General features: G+C 52.8%; 1 protein-coding gene across 3 annotated transcripts in view; it reads left to right on the top strand.

Moving 5' to 3' along the window:
* unc5cb (unc-5 netrin receptor Cb) overlaps positions 1 to 21530 on the top strand; it is a 128921-nt gene that overhangs the window by 70127 nt on the left and 37264 nt on the right. For all 3 annotated transcript variants that reach the window (XM_086151802.1, XM_086151804.1, XM_086151803.1), the window contains exons 2-4: positions 6445 to 6675; positions 14282 to 14425; positions 19903 to 20006. In XM_086151802.1, coding sequence (XP_086007928.1) covers positions 6445 to 6675; positions 14282 to 14425; positions 19903 to 20006 — 479 coding nt within the window. The remainder of the gene's footprint in view (positions 1 to 6444; positions 6676 to 14281; positions 14426 to 19902; positions 20007 to 21530) is intronic.

The raw sequence follows: 21530 nt of genomic DNA, 5'->3' as shown, positions 1-21530 counted from the left end.
TCAGTGTGTTTCCCGAGCGCCACGTCTGCAGGCAAACCAGAAAACGCAATCAGGCAAAGTGCCAGTTTCAAGATGGCCGCCGCTGATGGGATTAGATGCCGTCGGCTGTCGGAAATAATCCCTAATTCCGTCTCGCCCCGGTCCAGATCCTGAATCGGTGCACTTGGCTTAACTGCGGTCCCTGCATCGCTGGGTTAAAATGCTGATTATCCTACAATTACTGTGTGGAGAAGCTAACAGTTAGCATTTCACAGGCTAGCGTGCTTAGCAAGCGATGCGGCGTAACGAGGTAGAAGTGACGCCACAGCGGGAGACGAATGAAATACCTTTAGGAGAACGAACTGATTTTCTGACGTTGTTTTCGCTATCCTTGTTAGCATTATCCGCCGCGGAGCAAAGCCGTAGCATGACTTAAGAACAACGCGGCAGCTCTCTGCTGATTGGTGACGGAAAATCGGGATCCCCCCCCGTCGCCCTCCTGCGGCAGAGGCAATGTCAGACCGGGGACGGAAATGGAGAGGAAGCGCTCGACGCTTCGGTCCGCTAGCAGCCAGATTTGTATTTCACTTACGGGAGGAGGAGGCTCCCGCTCGCAGGAAACACGATGCATCCCAGATACGCCGCGGAAATCAATTTCAACTGCGGAAAATGTCGGTATTTCCGTTTTTTTTCGGCGAAGGGAATACGATGAAGCTGAGCTCTGGTTATCGCGAGGCTTTGACCTTGCCTTACCTGGCGCTGAGAAGGGAGCGGACAGACAGCGGCCAAGGCCTAGCATGACCCTGGCAGCCACCAGCTGCCTGCTGCCAGACTCCAGCCAGAGAGGACGGACTGAAGGTCAGGAAAAAGGTCCAGAGAGGATGTAAGAAAAACAGCACTAATGAAGGAGAAAGGAAGGGGTGTAGATGGAAGCCAGCGGTCTGCGGCAGCCGCGCGCTAGCCGCTCTCGCTAATGATGTTATTCTGGTCCGGTTTACGGTCCGGAAGAATCGGAGCGGGGACGGGTCAGGGACCGCGGTTGTTGTTTATCAGCCGGCGTCCGCTACCGCTTAGCACGGCTACCACTTAGCGCTACGACGGCTCGCCGCTCGGCTCATTTGGACTTTCTCCGCGGCCGGCCAATCATTTTCCAATCGCGACGCCAAAGAAACCCCTTCGATCGGGCCTCACCTGAACTGTTCCCGGTCCAGGTTTGTGGCGATCCCGGCCCGACGTATCGATCACGGGAAGGGAGGGGGTCACGTTAGCGGCCGCGCGGCTTCAAATCTCCCAAACGACCCCCGCTTGTTTTCTTTTATAACCTCGGCCCACCTGCCGGGTGCGGGACTCCCGGGGGATGAAATCCGAGCGAGATTAGCGCCCTGCCCCCGGCCCCATAAAGGCTAATCGATAAATACCCGCCGCAGCCAAGCGTTAGCTGTGTGCAGTCATGTCGGCGTATGGAAAGCACTTGGCCGGAAAGAGACATTAGACCAGAAGGAAGCTCGGGCTTATCAGCCTTTTTCTTCCCCTCGCGAGGCTTCTCAGGGGGTTTTGCTTTTAAACCGACAGCCGCAGGTATCGATCCGGGACGGACGAGTCTTTACTTAATCCAATACTAACAAGCATTGACCGGAGCGAGTCGTTAAAATTGATTTACGTTCACTCAATATAATGGGTAGGTGTGCTCGCGGCGCATTTATCGGAGGATCCCATTGACGGTCTATTTATTCTGCCCGAATCGACGCGACAGCTGACTGGTTTATTATTCTGCTTGACCGCGCCGCTCGCGCGCCGCCTCCTGTCCTTCCCTGCAGCGGCGAATCAGAAATCACCCATTTCAGCCCCCCGTCGCCCGCCAGATTTCTGCGGACGGGCCGGCGGACGGGGGCGGTACGCTTTCAAAGAAGGTATGAAGGGGAAGACGGGAGTAAAAAAGGAAAGGGAGGCGGTGGAGATTTATGTCGGCGCTCGTCCTCGTTCATGCTTGACGCTCCCCCCTGATGGAAGGGAAACACCGGCCCCGGTGATACAGCGCTTTCTCCGGAGCGATAAATCTGCCCGGGCTTATCTGGCGCTTGGAGTCGGAGCACCGCCGTTCAAAGGCCGCTATCGCGGACGCTCACACGCTACATGTGGTCCGTCCAGCGAGTACCCGGCACATGAGTCCGCAGGATAAAGAGCGGCGCTCTCTGCATAAAGTGTGCGGTATATCACTCCGCCGGCTCCCCGGGAATGCGACCATATCTAAAAGAAATCAAACCCCAGGTTGTTTGAGCGGTAATAAAGTCGGCGTCAGCAGGTGGGATGCGAGCATACAACTCTTGCCCCCCTTCTCGCACCTGTAAAGACAAAAAATACTCAATCAATGCCGTTTTTATTTATTTTCTTATTCCGTACGTTCTCTCCGAATTGATCTCGATACTTCCACGAGGGGCGGATCCGCCCGAGCGACCGAGTGGCGAGGGTGCCGGCGTGGGCAAAGTCACCGGGGCGCCGCTGGATGTCTGAAACGCCGTCATTAGCTTTCACCGCTCTCAGCACAATGGAGCCCATTAACGTGACTCAGGGGGTATCGATGGCTCGCTGACAGCGGCGCGGCGGCGGGGAATAACAATGCTCGGGGATGAATTATGGCGGCTAAGTTCTGAAGTGTTTTTAGGTGGATGGTCCTCTTCATGTCAGACCGGCGCTCATTTCTAATGGGAGATATCGACGGCGCCGAGTCATTATACGCCTGATGTGTCTTTGAGTCCGGCCGAGTGATAAACAGCGGCGCGGCGCTAATCGGGTGCACTGATACGGCTATTAGAGGAAACTTGGACTGGCGACACTTTGCTTCTCACGTCCTCATTCAGCCTTTCATTATCTACAACTTATCAGGGTTACGGCGGGGACGGAGACTATCTCAGCTGTGATTGGACGGGAGGCGGGGCTTCATCCTGGACCGATACAACTATTCACCCTCTCATTGACTCATAGAGAAATACATTCACTCATTCATGCATCGTACAGACGGAGCTTGGACCAACGGCAGGGACACATCTTGGACATACAACCATTCGCCCATTCATTCACGTGTCAAACTGAGACATACAACTACCCACCCTGTTATTCACGCGTCTGGACCATGCAGGGTCTCCAGAGAACCTCCTGCATGTGTTTGGACCGCGGGAGGAACCTGGAGAACCCTGAGGAACCCCATGTAGACACAGGGAGAACATAGAGGCTCCACACAGGAAGGAATCCTAGCAGAAATGCTAACCGGTCAAACTTCTTGCCCGGATCTCTTTCTTTCCTCCAGACGTTCTTTGTTTTGCTCCGTCAGATACCTCTTTCTGGTCCACCGTTGTCCATCTGAAGCCCTTTCGATCTCCTTGAGATGTTGCTATCACCGCTCATCTCAAGGGAATGCAGCAGCGCCAATCATCCGGGCCTCATCCAACGAGTCCGATAATCACTCATATTAGTCGACGTTAGGAAAACGAAGACTCGACAAAATGACTGAGAATTATAAATCAAGCGGCATCATTTCAAACGCTCGGGAAAAAAAACCAATCACGTCGAACCGACGCGCCCGTCGGAGTGATGCGACGCCAAATCGTGATCCCACAGCTCTGGAAAGCGATTACAAAAGCAACACTCGCTTTTCACGGGAGTTACATTCAAAGACCTCCTGCGAAATGTGAATTTCCGCAAAGTAGAGACGTGATCATTTTGATTTATTAACCCTCAACGAAGCTCTCGCCACCCTTTACCGACCTCCCTGCGCACGCTCGTATGCTTCGCTGGTGTTTTCTTTCTCCAGAAACATGGATCTAGGCAGTTGCTGCTTTTTTTTCCAGTTGAAACTGGTTTTCTAAACCGCCACGATCCGTCATCTAAGTTACCAAGGTGGGCCGACTAAACCGTATCGTCGTCCCGATCTTGCGACTTATTTTGCGACGTTTGTTTGAGCGTCAGACCCGTCTGTTTGATTTCTTCTTCTTCTTGTCACTTCGTCCATCGACGTCATCCGGAGTCGTGTCGGAGAAGCGGTCGCCTACAAGAACGCCCGCTAGCAATGGAGATCTTTATTTAGTTTACAGAATTAATTTCAGTTTAATTTTACTTTATTTTGTACGATTTTTTTTCTTCTTAAGCTCGAAAACGGCAATTTCATTTTGAAAAACGTTTCCAAATACTTTCAAATAAATCACGAGGACCGAATTACGAAAAAAAATAAGCAAAGTAGCGAGGGGCGCTAAAGCCCGCCCGCGAAGTCGCGAGGGTCCACAGTGCACGCCGCCGGTGGGGGCGGGGCTTCTGGAGCTCCTCGCGCTGAGCGTCGGACACACTCCGAGCCTCCTTCCGCGTTTCTGGAACGCGTTATTTGTCGCAATGAGGGGGTTGACGAATTAGCATAGTGTGTGTGTGTGTGTGTGTGAACACATGACGGCCATGTGAAAGGCAGCAACGCTTTCATGTCGGCACTTGGAGCCGAGAGACCGAGAGATAATGGGAGCGGTGGGTGAAAGACGACCGCCGCAGCTTTTTAATGAGTTTTCTCGCCGCCTGGTTTTTGGGTCAGGCCCCCCCCGCCACCCTCGGCTCAGCACGTGGGCGGACTGAAGGCCCGCTGAGCGAGGAACCCAGTCAAGACTGGGCTTTCATGGACTTCTAGCCCGCCTCTTGGCGATGGAGGTCCAGGAGGGGAAGCTCCTACCTGGCGACGCCGCGGCTTTTCCCTTCAATCAACCGGCCGAGTCCGATATGTTCATTTGGAAACGAGCCGCCGCTAATCTAGTAGCCGCCGCGTCGTTAGAGAAGAAGTTTCAGAGACGCCAATGGAAGGAGGTCAGAGTGACGCCTTTCGTTTCGGCGGCGCCAAACAAACAGTCCGAACTTTTGAGAGCCATTCGTACCCGACACGACGGGAGATGATTATTTTAGCTTTAGCAGCTCCGTGTCTCAGCTAGCAGGTCCCTGGTCGGGTTCCCTTCTGTGTGGAGTCACCATGTTCTGCGTGGGGTTCCTCAAGGTTCTGCTGGTTCCTCACACAGTTCAATCACATGCAGGAGCTTCACTGGAGACCCTGAACGTCCAGATGAAAGGGTGAACGCTAGTCAGTCTCCACATGACGTGAATGAGTGGGTGAATGCTTGTATTTGCCTCCATGAAGTATGAAAGAAAGGGTGAATGGTGGAATTTTATGACTTGTGAATGTTTTTATGTCCATATTGTCTATATAACTTATGAATGAAAGGGTGAATGATAGTATTTGTCTAAAATTGTCAGTGACAGAGTGAATGGTCTCATTGGTCCACATGACATGTGAATGACAGGGTGAATGCTTGTATTTTATATGACTTGTACATGACAGCTTGTATGAATGAATGAATGAATGAGTGAATGGTTGTATGTCTCTACATGAAGCCCTGTGATTGGTCTGGAGTGAACCCTGTCTCGCCCAATGACCACAAGCGACACTGAAAATGAATGAATGAATGAATGAATGAATGGAACTCTCCAGCATTTTGTTTGTTAACAACCTGTGCAGATGCTTAGCACTTTGTTGAAGGCAAAGAAAAGCATTTTATTGCCGCGATGAATATAAACAAGAGACATTTTTCATGCACTTCATAATCCGACTCGCCGGCTGAAGTCGCTGTCTTGTCGACTAGTTATTACGGTAATCGATGACTAGTCGACTATTTAAGTAGACATCGGTGTGTCTTCCCTTTCACTTTCTTCTTCTCCTTCTTCTTCGGCGGTGTGAATAATTGATGTCTACCGGTTCCCCGGTAAGAATAGAACAGTTCTGGAGGTGGCAGAACCCGGGCGGCGGATAGGCTTCATCCTCCGCTCTTCAAAGCGTCGGAGAGTTAGCCCGCTCGCTAACTCGTGGGCGTTTTTTTTTCCCTTTTTTTCTGCCAACATGTTTGCGCGCTTGTGATGTTCGTTGCCTCTGCGAGCATCCAGTGTTTGTTTGCGAGGCAGCAAGCAAGCCGAGCGCGCGCGCGTGCGCGTGCGTGTGTGTGTGTGTGTATGTGTGAGTGTGTGTGTGATTTAAGACAGGGAGATGAAAGGGAGTTGTAATTACAGGGAAGCGTATCTGTCTACTGCAGAAGTATCGGAGGAATGGCACAAACTGGGCCAAAGCCTGAGGTCATTAGATCTGCTGCGTGTTTGTGTGCATGCATGTCTCTGAGCCGCAGTGTGTGTGTGTGTGTGTGTGTGTGTGTGTGTGTGTGGACGAGAAAGCAAAGAGAATGGGAGGGAGAGGGAGATGGGCGACAGAGAGATCAGCTTATATCTCCAGTTCCTCAGAGTCAACCTCTGAACTCGTCCTCGGCATCCAAACCGGGCCCGGCTTCTGCAAATCCGGGAAGCCCAGAGTGACGACGGGCTTCCTGGTGAGCGGCGCGGATCGTTAATCCCTCGTCCTAATATCCGTCCGTCCCCCTGCTTCTTTTGTCTCCTCAGTCGATGACGACTTCATCGGACTCGGCGAGCTGCCGGAAACTTTCCCGTCGGACCCGCCCGAGCCGCTGCCGGTGTTCCTCATGGAGCCCGAGGAGGCCTACATCGTGAAGAACAAGCCGGTCAACCTGTACTGCAAGGCCACGCCCGCCACCCAGATCTACTTCAAGTGCAACAGCGAGTGGGTCCACCAGAAGGAGCACACCGTGGAGGAGCGCGTCGACGAGAACTCGGGTGAGTGTACAAGCTCCGCCTCCTCTAGATGTTTGGACGGATCCGGTCGTCTTTGGATGAAGAGGTTCCAAATGTTCTCCGGCTGCCCAATTAGAGCGTAACGAGATGTCGACAAGAGACGCTCATCGCTTTCTTGCTAGTTACAACACTGGTTGCAACCTGAGCCCGGAGATAATTGCTAGCGCCTAGCGTAGCCCCCCCGGCCGGGAACCCGGCAACAGCGAGTTGCATTCCCCAACTCCCGTTTGCCAAACCGGCATTCTCAGATTTTGGCATCGCCTGACCGTCCAATCAAAGTGCTGAGAGCATACTAGGACCACATTACCAGAATGGCACTACACTAACCCCATCTTCTTCAAATGCCACGCTCCTTTACAGCGAAGCGGACGAGAGGACGCGCGCCGCCTTCTTCCCACAGATCTTTCTGTATCATAGCAACAGAACCAAGTGTTGCGCCACCACGTATAAATACCGAGGGGCCTCGTTTGTCCAAGTCATGTGTGTCAGACCGTCATACCTTCTGGAGCGGCAGCGCGAGGGTGCCCCCATAAGACACCCGCGAATCCCGACCGATAGCGGGGACGAGCCTGTGCCCCTTGAAACGAAACTCCTCCGACCAGATGCCGCCTCGGTGTTTACGGTACGCCGGCGCCGCCGAATCCCACGAGGTGTTCCTTTAAGAGCGCTGCGTGGACGTGAGTCTCTGCACGCCTGTGACTGTGAGCATCCAGAGGAAGAGGAGGCGGAGAAGCTCCAGCAGGGTTGTTTTCGATTGAATTCCGGCCCCGAAGGCACCGGGGCCATTACATACAACAACCCGGCACTGATTGGCTGCGTTCAGCCGGCGTATTGGAAATTGAGTTCCCTATGTCCCCCACAGGTACCAATCACATCGCGTTTACCCTTTTCATCCCCCCGTTTCGCAGCGTGCGCTCACATGTGGACGCGCTCGCCGGCGCATATGCGCGCGCCTAAACACTCTTTAAGGGCGCCGGCGGGCGTTCTCTTAAATGTCGCGCGCCGGTATAAACTGAAACGTGAGGAGCGCTGAAGACAACAAACCCGCAGAGCTGATGCATCACAGATGCGAGAAAGGGAAGCGTGAAGCGCCGGCACAAGGAGTAAAAATAATGGAACACGACCCGAGTTCCTGCCAGCAAGCGTTTCATTTTGGCCTCGCGCGACCCGGTAAGAACGCACAGATCTCAGGATGTGTTTTATGGTTATTGTTATGACAAAGGCAGGGGTTGAAGGTAACCGTGCCGCCTTAGCCTTTGTGTCAAAAGGCTCTGCGCTAAAAGCATCAACACTGAAAACAACCCACACATCACAGGCTCCCACTCGGCGCAGCCGTACCCACAGGCTGTTTACTGCACACATATTCATTCATTTGCGCTCACCCACAACACACACACACACTCGCACAATGTTTTGTTTCTATCACTTCAGAGGACACCGCGATGCCTGTTCGCCAGGAGCCCAAGAGTGACCGTAAAGAATAATCATTTACACTTAGCCACTTGGCTCTGGGGCGAGCGCGCCCAAGTACCAGCCGGGGACGAATCACATCACCTCCACGGCCGCCTGGCTGTAAGTTATACACTTCCTCCGAGAAACTACAGGCGCAGGGTCGCAAAAAGATACGTACGCTAGTGCGAATTCTGGTCCCGCAGCTTTCTTTAATCCATTTAGCTCTACGCTGAGGAGGGAGTTTCCCCAGGAGGGACCGGGAAGGGGACTGTTTGCAGTCGGTCGGAAGGGCTGTCCAATGTTTGGGATCGTTTCAAGCTCGGGCGCTTTCGGGAGACAGAAGCCAGGCCCGTTGTCCAGGTCCAGACGGGCAATCAGGCAAATCCGCCCGGATCTGGTTCTGTTTTGCTTTGTGGGTACATCTTCTGCCCCTCCCTTCCCGGCGGTTCTGCGAACGGCAAGCCAGTCCTCGCAAGTTCTCCCGGGCGTGGCAGGTCATACGAGATAGTGGACCGATAACTGACCTCCGATGTTTTTAGCACCCTGAAGGGGATTGAATGATCTTTACAGGGGATTTATAGCTAAATCCAACAAAGTTCCCATGCTTGCTTCTGATTGGTTGTAGGCCCTAAGCAGTGGCGTCTCGTGGAATGCGGTTGTTCACATCCTCTCAAATGCACCGAGGGCTGAAAGACGAGCATCACCGAGGCGAGAAGCTCTCTAAAAATGCTTCCTGTTCGTCAGTCAGTTGCTAAGGTTACGGTACTCGAGAATGAAATGGAAACATGAAATATATAGAAAGAGAATCCCCCTACAGGTATAAAAGCCTCCTAGTCAGTTTGAGCATGTAGCCAAGGAGTCTCCTGATAGCACAGAAGGTGTCTTCAGTCGGACATGCCTTCTGCTGTAAGACGCCTCCCAGTCAGTGTCAGCATGTAGCCAAGGCAACGTCGGATGGCAAAGAAAGTGAGTCCTATTTGAGGAGGAAGAACCGTCTTCGATACGAGAAGCCTTCTTGTTAGCACGTAGCCTAGACCGCTAGAAGAAGGTGAGTCCTCCGATCAAGTTGGACAAAGCTTTTTTACTATCAGATGCCTCGTACTGAGCAGCCAATGAGGCTAGGAGAGGGCGTGTTCTCCTTGTAGAAGGACACATGTTCTTCGCTAGCAGGAGCCTCCAAGCCAGCTTTAGCATGTAGCCAATGAGGTTCGAAGAATGTGCCCTTCATCCAAGTAGCGCACGCCTTCTTCGCTAGTAGGAGCCCGCGAGTTGATCTGACCATGTCTGTTGGGAATACGAGTGTAGCGCTCGATGCTTCCAATGAGCCGCCCCGGCTGATCCTCAGCCCTTTAAAAACCAGCGACCGTGCAGGAAGAACAGCGAGGAGCGCAGCTGCCGAGTTCGTAACACTTTGGCGACTTCATCGTTGCCCCTTCACCGGTGAGCCGAGGTTTAAACACCACTTGAGAGAAGGAGTTAGCTGGTTAAAAAGACAACCCTTGAGTGAGACGTGAAACGGGGTTACCGGCCGTCGCGTTGACAAAGAGGTGAAATAGAGAAGGGGAATGAATCCCGAGGCGTTAATAAAGGGTCTTACCTCGGGATCAAGGCTGACACTTTTATATGTTCTGAACAAAGCTCACACCTGCGTAGCAACTTGAACTTGATGGATGTTTTTAATTAGCTCTGCGCACAGAGTCACTCAAGAGCAGGAGGAGAATCGGGGCTACGTCCTTTTCCCGTCCTGTTTCTTTGCCGTCTCTGCGGCAGAACCGCTTCCTGTTAGCAGACAAAGATAACCCGCTCATTCGTTAGTTATCGCCGGAGCCGATCCCGGTCATCGGACGAGAGGCGGGGTTAGCATGGGCCGGTAGTCGATCAATCACGGGGCGGTTCGGAGACCTTCTCCAATCGCGGTATGTTCGCGGAACTGCTAAGATCTTCTCCAGCGTTGGTTTAAATGCCCTTCGGCGCGCCATTTTCTGGAGTGGCTTTTCAAGAGAACCCATGCCGCGCCACGACCGCGTCGTCCTTGGAGCTGGTGTTCGCCGACAAAAATACCGGGTGAATAAAACTGATTGCGCGGTTAAATAGTCTAATAAGAAATTTATTTTTCCGAGGAACAGCTGATTACACGGAGGAAATAAGAGAAACATTTGATTGGGCGTAATTATCCCCCGGGCGCAGCGCGGCAATCATTCCACGCCGCAAAATAGTGCCGAAAAGTAGCTGTCGTTTTCCTCGAGGCCGATCGGACGATCGGAGTGGGATTTGTGATGTTTGAATCGAGGAGCAGCTGGGCGAGGCAAGGCGAGGCGGGGTCTTCTTGTCCTCTGATCCGGCAAAAACGACCAAAAAAAAAAAGACTTGCCGCGAAAACGATCAACTAACGGCCTCCCGTCGGCGGCGCCGAAGCACCTTCGCGGTGTTGAGCGCCGGTCGGAGTCCCTCCCGAGCCCAAAGGGGCATCGATCTGAAGAAACGAGCGGCAAATTAATTACAAGGAAGGGAAGCCGGAGCTTCGTCCGCCCCCTTCCAGACTGCGAGCGCAGAAATCTCCCCCTCCGGAGAGGACGCCCGGTGCCTCCTCTCCTGCCCGACGCCACGGATCGATAGCGGCAGCTACTGCTAGCTCACTTTAGCTTCCATATTAATAATGAATGACCTCCCCACGTCAGCTAACTCTTAATGGGTACGTACGGTGGAATCAGATCTACGGCTAATGGCCGTAGGGGGGGTGCAAAGCGGCACCCGCGTGGTGCTGCAGTTAGCGCCCGGCGCGATCGTAGCATCGCGCGCAAGGAGGGGTCGGTAGCCGCGCGAAGATGAAGTCAGCGGATGAGGTCACTTTAGACCCCGCCTCTCACGCCGGAGCGACCCCGTCCGATGCGTTTGGAAGTGGCGTGATGTCAGGTGGCGGTTAATCCGGCTTCCCGGCTCGGCGGGCGTCATGGCCGCCGTCTGAGGCGCAGAAGAATTAACTGACTCTGGCGCACGTTTTACGCCCTCGGAGAAACTCCTCTCTACTTATTGGTTCCTCTATTGATTTCACTCCCTCTGATGTTCTCCCAACATCACACACATCCTTGACATCCTGCCGACTCACAACACACACACACACACACACACACATAAGACACACAAATGCAGACTTGAATGCACCGGCAGCAGACATGGCTGCCTCTCCGCCGTCAGTCAGGCGCGCTGTGTAAATTTTACATGAGAGCTAAGCTGGTGTGTGGGATGCGACTGCCTCTCGCTGTGTGTGTGTGTGTGTGTGTGTGTGTGTGTGTGTGTGTGTGTGCGCGCACCAGAACAAGGAGGCTGTGTGAAGGCACTGAACCTGAAATAAAATGGCATGTTCATTTTCAAACCAGCCGTTCTCTTTGCATTTTTCATCCAGGCAGACATTCAGACAGCTACCTATTCCAAAAGCAGAGCAGATCTCCAACGTTCCTCCACCACCTCCCTGAAGAAGGGGTGGGGGCTTCAGGGGTATGAATAAACAGAAGTCGTGAGAATGCCATCGTCTCCTGTGGTCGCAAACTGTCCGTCAATAAAGCCCGATGTTCGTCCGATCTTCGTTCGGACGCCGGTTAGCTTGACCGTTAGCGGTGTTCTACTGCTAAGGTTTTAGCGTCCAGAGCGACGGAGAGGGTGGAGAAAAGGAGAGGAGGTTGTCAAAGGTGGAGAAGATGGAGGTAAAGAGCAAGTCTGGTTTGGAGACCAGGAGGCAGAGATGAAGATGTGGAGGTTCGAGGAACAGGAAGGAGTCCATCAGAGGGACAGCACTTGTCAGATGGTCTGGAGATACAGTCAGATTGAGATGGTTTGGACATGAACCAAAGGTTGGAACTCAGGCAGGAAGACCAGAGAGGAGGTGTTAGACTCCTCCTTTGTCGGTGTGAGAGGAGAAGGTTGGAGAACGCTGATTCGCTGGAGGCCCTGAAGGGAGCAGCCAAGAGAAGAACATGAGGTCTTCTGTCGTGGAAACAGTGGAATATTTATGGAGGATTCTGGCGTTGAGGGGACGCAGCAGATCACAGATGATGCGCTTCTGTCGGCTTCATCCGACCGTGATCTCCGGCTCTCACCGGAGCTGAAAGCAGAATGAGGATCAGCACCTCCAAGAGTGGAGCGCCCTGTTCAGGTCGGGGACAAGGTCCTCGAGCATCTCGGTGTCTTGTTTTCAAGTTCGACAGTGAAGAAGACACAGGATCGGTCCGCCCGGTGAAGAAAGATCTTGACATACCTTTGGAGGTAGGGTGAGGAACTCATGGTCCATTCAGGGGAGGAGGTGACCTGTGGTCAGGAGGCCTCTTGGACAACTCCCTGGTGAGTTCTTCTGGGCACGTCCCACCAGGAGGAGATGGAGCAGACGTCTCCGGGCCGGCCTGAGGACGTCTGGGGGTTCGGAGTCGGACCGAGCGGCCGAGGGAGAAGGTAGCCTAGGCCTCCTTGCTCCGGGTGCTCCCAAGAAGACGGATGGGTTCGGCTAGAATGGATTTCCAGAATACTTGTCAAGTATCCAAATACTGGCAAACTAAGATGTTAGATGTTGTGTCTCATTAAGTCCATTCTGAATGCGCTCACCAGGTTTGAAACCAGGCCTTGGATGCCGGGCAGAAGTTCACACCGTGTCTCCGCTTGATTAACTCCCGTGTTCAGCGGGCGGTGAATCACTCCGAGTAATGAGTTAGATCTCCGGCCCAGATTAGGAAGCCGACTGAAGGAAGCCAGATCGCTTCACAGAAACAAGGCATCATCATGATGTCATCGCTCTGACAGCATCTCCCCCGGGTTCACCAGCTTCACAGAGTCGTCCGGGGGTGTTTCTCGCGTGGCGTGAACAGGTCAGAGTGAGAATTCCAGGCCGTCCGTAGTCATTTATTCCCCCTGTCACCTGTTTGGACGCGGGGCGAGAGGCGCTCGGAGTCGCGCTTTCCGCTCGGAGGAAACTCGAGGGGAAAAAACAGCCTCGCCCTTGTTTTTGAACGGGTCCCAGGGAGCGTCCGCGCAAACGACATTACATCACGTTACATATGTGCGTTTGCCGCGGAGCATACAAGTGCTGAGTAGGGCTTGGCGGCTGCTGGGGGAGACCGGAGGGGTGTTTGTGATTTGTGGTCATAAAACAGTAGTTCCTTTCACACATTTCGCAGTTCCTTTTCAGGAACGGGGCGTATCTTTGGTGCATTCCGACAGCAGTGGAACGAAGGACCTTCAGTAGCTCCTAGTCCTCAGTGGGTTCTTTTGACGGTTCCATAGGAACTCCTAGGTGCTTGGTGGGACTCAGAAGCTACGTCCAGTACCGGACACTTCTTGTGGACACCGGAGTGCCATTTTGGTCACTGGTCAGCTGTTTTCTCAGGACAAAATGGACCAGGGGTGTCCACGTGAACGTATGGCTCTTCATGACTTGCACCGCTCCGATCGACCGGTGGCTCGGAGGCGAACCCCAACTCTTGTCCCATGACCGGGATGGGCTCCGGTACCTCTGCGACCCCGAGCGCAGGATAAGTGCTGCAGATAATGATTGAATAAATGGCTTTACGGACCGGTCTGGATACATATCTGTCCGTCTGACACCCGGCGTTGGCGCCCCTCTCGTCCCCAGCGTCGTTATTTACAGCTTAAAGCGTCCCGTAAGCACCTTATCTGGTTATCCGTTCAACAGGAAGTTATGCTAGCGGCGTCCGTTCGATGAAATTCCTGCGCCAGAGCGAGCCACCGAGTCTTGGGGGGTTTAGAGGATCCATATCTTGATAAATGCCGCGCTGTCGCGCCCTGAATCACATGTACGCTTGCGTAAGTATGAGAAATCGGCATTTCTGGCGGGCGATTTGTTTGCCAGGAGTCCCGGCGCCCAGATGAGCGGTAATCAGAGGAGTTAGCAAACAGGATTGTCTCGCTCCGAGGGCTCGGGCTCGGAAATCGGGCGCCGGCCGCGCAAATACCCGTTACGGGGGCGCGCGGCGTGACGGATGTAAGTCGCGGTGATTGGGCAATAACATTAGCATCTTTTCCAGGTCGGAGAAAACAACGTCAGCGGTTCATTTTCATCCTTTATTCCCTCCTTTTTCATGGATTTATTCATCTGCAAAGCTCTTATTTCGTCCTCCTCCTTCTCCCGCAGGCCTGGTGGTGAGGGAGGCCAGCATCGAGATCACCCGGCAGCAGGTGGAGGAGCTGTTCGGCCCCGAGGACTTCTGGTGTCAGTGCGTGGCCTGGAGCTCGGCGGGAACCACCAAGAGCCGCAAAGCTCACGTCCGCATCGCTTGTGAGCTTCCGCCGCTTCCTCCGCCTCATCCCATTATCCAGCCTTTATCTTCTCATTCATCATTGTTTTCCTCCCCAAACAAAATCTCTCGGCTGCCGAGGAAATACGGCCCGCAGACGGACCGTCGCGGCAGATTTATAGATTCTGGAGATGAGAGGAGCGACAAAAAAATAAAAATAAAACAGAGAGAAAACAAACACAGCCACCGAGGAAAAGGCTTCAGACTCCAGACGGAGAAGAATCTGAATCAGAGGAACATCTCAGCTGCTGAATGAGAGGGTGAATGGATGGGACGTGTGAATGAGTGAGTGAATGAAAGGATGAACGGTTGCTGGGTCTATACATGTCGCGAGAAGCTGCTGATCTTCTGGGACCTTCAGTGCAGGATTAGTGATTCATGAATGAATGAATGACATCATGTTATTCACATCTGTTAGAGTGTGGAGAAGAGGTGAAGAGATGGTCCAAGCAGGTTGGAATGGGTGGAGAAAAGTGTCAGGGGTACCAAGAGATAGAAGAACATCAGCCAGAATAAAAGGAAAGGTGTACAAGACAGTGGTGAGACCAGAGATGATGTTTGGACTAGAAACTGTTCCAATGACCAAAAGACAGCAGGCAGAACTAGAGGTTGCAGAGATGAAGATGCTGAGGTTCTCTTTGGGAGTGACCAGGATGGAGAGGATCAGGAATGAGTCTGTCAGAGGAACGGCACATGTTAGATGTTTTGGAGAGAAGGTCAGAGATGGTTGGGTCATGGACAGAGGAGGGATAGAGAATATATTGGTAGACGGAGGTTGGAATTGGAGCTGCCAGGCAGGAGGTCTGGAGGAAGACCAAAGAGAAGATTTATGGACGTCGTGAGAGAGTATATGAAGGTAGTTGGTGTGAGAGAGGAGGATACAGAGAATAGGGTTAGATGGAGAAAGTTGACTCGCTGTGGCGACACCTGAAGGGAAAAGACCAAAGGAAAAGAAGAATTTGTCACAGGGGTGCAGGACATGTATGACCAAGACAAAGTGATGACGGCGATGGCTTAAATATGAACACTCTGTTCATGTCTAAACCATGGTGAAAATCTGGGTAGAAGGTTGATGAAGGTGGAGCTGCCAGGCAATAGGTCTGGAGGAAGACCAAAGAGAAGATTTATGGACGAAGTGAGAGAAGATATGAAGGTAGTTGGTGTGAGAGAGGAGGATACAGAGAATAGGGTTAGATGGAGAAAGTTGACTCGCTGTGGCGACACCTGAAGGGAAAAGCCGAAAGAAGAAGATGTTATTCGCATCTCTTAGCTGGTATATTATGTTTCCGACGGAAGACGCTGAAATATCTGTCAATCACTCCTTTAAATCTGCACCTCCTTCAAAACCCGAGCTCAGTTAATCCTCAAATAAGATGTTTATCCTCCGGTTCCTCCGAAGGGAAGAAGAACCCGTCGGCGGAAGAACCCGACGCGCTTTGTCAGAAGTTAGCAGAACTTCTTTTCGACATTATTCGCTGGGTGTAATGACTCTGAGGGTTTGGGTTTGAAGCCGCCGCACCAGACCTCCTCCTGGTGGGCGGTCTTACGTACGCGGCGTCTTTCCTCCGCCTGCCGAAATGCGTGGCGCCTCCGAGCGAGAAAGAGTCGCCCCCAAAAAGTGAGTTCCCGACAGGACCTGTCATTCAAAGTGCGAAGCGTGATGAAACCCCCGGAGGACGCTCTGGTGGGTGGAGCAAGACATGTATGCTTTTTAGCTGTTTCATCAAGCCGGCGCTCCTGCGACACGACGCCGGTTATGTAACAGCTGTTTTCACGCCGATGTCAAAACTCCGCCTGAAGGGACTTCTTCTGTAGAGTCACCTGGAATCGTCGGGATTCTAAAAACCCGTGACAGACACGTCAACGACGACTGTTGACTTGCAGGGGCGGAAAATAAATGGCTGCTCTCCCGGTGAGAAGGTCGGATGGAGTTGTTTCTGGGCTCAGCCGTCGGGCCGTTTCCTTCGCCCCGCAGAATGTCAGTCCGTGTTAAATCCCATTAAGAGGAGATCCGACCGAGCGGCGGTTCAGATACGACTTTGTTCGCTCATGGGAGACCGGAGGCGACGCCGCCGATCTGTATCTGACGTCGTCGTTTCCGCTGGACCGTGAACGCGCCGCGGCGTGGTTCTCCTTCCCCGGTATGAGTCGAGACAGCCTGCAGGGGAGTGGAACGCAAACAGGGAGCCGTAAAAGCTGCGGCGGTTTCCGCGGCGTCGGCAAAACCGAACGATAACGGAAACGGGCGCCGGAGCGGAAAAATCACCTCTTTCGCCGTCTCCATGGAGATGCAGAAAACGCAATACTTGGCGTATACGAAGCAAATGTCCGACTCCAGAGTGCCGGAGTAGTAGACGACTACTTCCAGTCTACGTCCACTTGGAATTGACCCGCCCTTGTCGTTCCAGTGAAAGGATGAAGAGTTGTATGCCTGTAAATGAGAGGGTCCATACTTGTATGTCTCAACATCATACAAATACGCGATTGCTGGTGTTTACACTTGTGCAGGTTGCCATGGAGCCCAGACAGGAAGTGCCTCCATGCACAAAAATCACAGCGCCACCTCCTGGCCTGGCGTTTGTACTACACCGTTTCTTGAAGACGGCGACTGAAAACGCAACAGAATGTTGCCATGGTAACAGGTTCTTAGGCGACATGGAAAATATTGAGCATCGTGCGCGAGGTACGTGAAGGCGGCGGATTCCCGAAGTTGGCGGCGAGAGAGGAAACGTTAGCGGCGAGGCTGCTAACAAGCGGCGGAGTCCAAAAAAGATTGATGAGTGAATTTATTAGCCTGGCAACCGGACAAACATGCCAATCCCCCGTTGGATTCGGATCCGGGGGATCCATCTGGCCCTCCTCCCCATCCGGACCCACTTCCAACAGCTTCGCGCCAATCGCAGCCGTCCGTTTCCTCCCGGGCAGGTTTGCGTCCGAGGAACCCGACCCGCCTCCGGAGCAGCCGGACATCACGTCGGGTGTGTTTGCAAACACAAGATGGCTGCCGGGGGCGAACAACCTTTCGCTTTTCCGAGATAAACAAACGCACTTTGAGATTCTCCATGGTGACGGCTCTCTTATCTTCAAGCCTCCGTCCCCGTCCTCCTCTCCAGCTCCTCCATCTGTTTCCCCGAACGTCTTCTTCACGCCATCCCCGCTCCTTCAAACACCGGCGGCTCCTCCGCCGCTACGGTGAATCAGAATCCTGCCTCTCGGCCTCCCGTCGAGCCGCCTCCCGCTGCTCCACCTCCTATAATCACCCCTGATGAGCAGCCTGCCAGCGCTAACCCATCCCTCAAATCACAATGGACCACTCTTCCCCTCCCATTAGCTTCCGCTGAATGGATTAGCTCTTCTCTCCAGGCAGGCTTCTTGTTAGAGCCAGACTCGGAGGATAATGGGAAACCAGCCTTGTTTTTCCCCGCCTCTCCTCTCCCGGCGCCTAAACATGTATGGCTCGGATCCCATTGTGAGTCCGAGTGCGAATCCGAGCCGGCGCCGGCGATTTAAGAGCCGGTCAAAGAACCTGTTCCCAGGCTTCCAGAAGGCCCCATCTGGCTAAGGGGTATCGCCAGATCCCGCGGACGATCGCTTCCCCTCTAGGTGAGCTCTACTGAGCCCTCTGCACCCTGGGCCATTCAAGTACCCTTGTAGAAGAGCAGGAGAAGACTTGTATGAGCAGAGCCTTTCAAGGAAGTAAATAAAGTGGCTTTATGACAGTTGGACACTTTAAAAAAGACTTGATGCCGAAGGTGGTGCCAGGCCGGTCAGCTTGAACACCGGGAATACTTGTCGAGGTAATGGTTGTCATGTGTGCGTCTCTCGGGGGCGAACAGGGATGGAAGTGTCGGAAGGGCGGGGGAGGATTGGCGTCGGCCCCAAAGGAATGTCGACTCCCGTGGCCGCAGAGCCGACGGAGGGGAGATTCCAGAAGGGAGGCGTGATTTAGAGCCGCATACAACGCAGATGTTCTGAAAACGACGGCTCGCGAGTCGCCGTCTGTATCCAGAGTCCTTCCAGATGTTCACAAGTCCAGATGAAACCGAACAACCTTTTGATTCCAAATGGCCGAAGAGCTTTGAAACTGCAAGGTGATGAAAGTGCAAGTAGGATGTCGGTACCCGCGGGGCGTCCCTCCAATCAGAAGGTTGTCGATTCAATCCCCGGCTCTTCGTGCCCGAGTCCTGAAATGCCCTTTGGCAACACCCTGGACTCCCCCTGCTTCACCAGATGGCAGGTGTCCTTCCTGTCAGAAGGTCTGGGTGGTCTGGTTAGTCCACCCTTGAATGGCAGCTCTCCTGCCATCGGCGAGTGAATGGGTGAATGTGTGAAAGCTACATTGATACCCCTCTGTAACAGACCGTTTAGCCTTTAGCGAGCAACCCAGCAGCGTTGGACCGAGCAACTCGGGACAGTTGGACCTGAGGGTCCAATCAGAAGGTTCCTTACTCGCCCTGGAGTGTCCTTGCGCAAGGGACCGTCCCTACAAGCCGGGTTCTCGGGGTCCCGGGGTCACGGCTTGGTTCTCCTCCTCCGTCACGCCGTCAAGGCGCCGCCTTTCATCACGGCGAGCCGAGTCTTCTGCGCCTCTGCCGGCCTACAGAGTACTACTTCTGAAAGGAGTACTTCTGCACTACTTCTGAAAGGAGTACTTCTGCACTACTTCTAAATGGAGTACTTCTGCACTACTTCTGAAAGGAGTACTTCTGTACTACTTCTAAAAGGAGTACTTCTGCACTATTTCTAAAAGTAGTACTTCTGCACTACTTCTAAAAGGAGTACTTCTGTACTACTTTAAATGAAGTACTTCTGCACTACTTCTAAAAGGAGTACTTCTTTACTATTTCTAAAACGAGTACTTCTGTACTACCTCTAAAAGGAGTACTTCTGTACTACTTTAAATGAAGTACTTCTGTACTTCTTCTAAAAGGAGTACTTCTAAGGGTGGTATAAGACAAGGAAGTACCCCAGACAAAATGTTTTCATTTCCTTTCCTTCTTCCTCTCCCCTGGTCTGTCCCGTCATTCCATCTTTTAATTTCAAATCACACATTTACAGAAATGGCTTACACACACACACACACACACACACACACACACACACACACACACACACACACACACACACACACACACACACACACACACACACACACACCAGGGCCGCTCAGTCAATTTGTTATTCTAAGTTTGGTTTCTACAAATTAGAAATGATCCCCAAAGTAAGGAGAGCCTGCGTTCCTTCAGGGCTGAAGATCCATCATGTTCTCCATAATAAGAACACGGTGTAGTTTCCTCCTGGAGGAGGAGAAGGTGGAGGTGGTCATCTCTCCTCCCCGGGTGACGGCATCTGGTATTGCTGACGTCCCTCAGGTCTCCATGTAGCCCAACTCCTCCTCCTCACCTCCTCGACACTTTATGGGAAAGTCATCGATTTGATCTGCCGCTTTGTGTTGCAGATCTGAGGAAGACCTTCGACCAGGAGCCGCTGGGGAAGGAGGTCTCCCTGGAGCAGGAGGTGCTGCTGCAGTGTCGCCCGCCCGAAGGAATCCCTGTGGCCGAGGTAGGACCTTCAGTTGAGAAGCTTCTGGCTCACGGCCAGAAGGTCCGTGTGTGGAGGCTCCACGTTCCTCGGGCTTCACCGGAGACCCTGCATGGTCCAGACACTCGGACGAGAGGGCGGATGGTTGGACGTCTCTATGAGAGGATGACTGTTTGCTATGTGAGCGGAAGAATGAGCGGCTGCACATGAATGAGCGAGTGAATGGCCGTGTCTCTAAAAGACGTGTGAATGAATGAGTGAATGGTCGTGTCTCTAAAAGGCGTGTGAATAATGAGTGAATGGTCGTGTCTCTAAAAGACGTGTGAATGAATGAGTGAATGGCCGTGTCTCTAAAAGACGTGTGAATGAATGAGTGAATGGCCGTGTCTCTAAAAGACGTGTGAATGAATGAGTGAATGGTCGTGTCTCTAAAAGACGTGTGAATGAATGAGTGAATGGCCGTGTCTCTAAAAGACGTGTGAATGAATGAGTGAATGGCCGTGTCTCTAAAAGACGTGTGAATGAATGAGTGAATGGTCGTGTCTCTAAAAGACGTGTGAATGAATGAGTGAATGGCCGTGTCTCTAAAAGACTTGTGAATGAATGAGTGAATGGTCGTGTCTCTAAAAGACGTGTGAATGAATGAGTGAATGGCCGTGTCTCTAAAAGACTTGTGAATGAATGAGTGAATGGCCGTGCATCTCTGAGATGAATGAGCAATTGAATAGTTGTATGTCTCTGTATGCCATGTGATGGACGTTTGTCCCTATATGAAGTGTGAATGAGTGAGTGAATGGTTGTGTCATTATGTGACGTGTGAATGAAAGGGTGAATGGCTCCATGTCCCTGTATGTGTTGTAAATGAACGAGTGAATGGTTGTGCATTTCTGAAATGAATTTGTAAATGAATGGTTGTGTGTCTCTATTAGACACGTGAATGAGAGGGTGAATGGTTTTGTCTGTATATGAATGAGAGGGTGAACACTTGGCCGTCTCTGTATGCGGCCCTGTGATTGGTCCAGGATGAACCCCGCCAGCAGGGATCGGCCCGGAGCGCAGCGAAGAGAATGAATGGATGAATGAATGAGATCTGTGGGGAATTGTAATTATCTGAAGTGGAAGGCTTTGGGCGGCGCGTGAATGGATGAATGGATGGTCGTCTCCTCTCGGCTCTGTGAGAACGGCTCGGGTAAAGCGGGATGTGAGCGGCCCGGCTGAGACGGCAGGAACACAAATAGAAGGTGAAAGCGGGGGTTTGATGGCCTGTTGGCTTTTTTTTGTCGCTGTTTCCTTAAGTCGGGCGCAGGAGTTGACCTGGAGAAGGAGTTAAGTGAGTGGAACTGCACGCCGTTTATCCACGCTGGAAGTGCTGACAGGCTGAAGGTTTGGCACCGGCGCTCCGCGGCCTGTCATTACTCCGACCGGCTCCGGGCCGATGGAGCGAACCCAGGGTTCCTCCACCTCCTCTTCGGACCTCCTGGACTTGGAGGTCTGGAGCTGCGGTCCCAGTGTGAACGTCCCGGCTCCAGGGGTTTGACGCGTAAC

The sequence above is a fragment of the Fistularia commersonii genome, chromosome 9 (assembly GCF_037954325.1).
Source record: "Fistularia commersonii isolate RoL2024-O1a breed Wild chromosome 9, RoL_Fcom_v1.0, whole genome shotgun sequence".
In the NCBI taxonomy this organism is placed as follows: Eukaryota; Metazoa; Chordata; class Actinopteri; order Syngnathiformes; family Fistulariidae; genus Fistularia; species Fistularia commersonii.
Note: the sequence above shows the minus strand (reverse complement) of the source record. Positions and strands in the feature narration are given on the sequence as shown.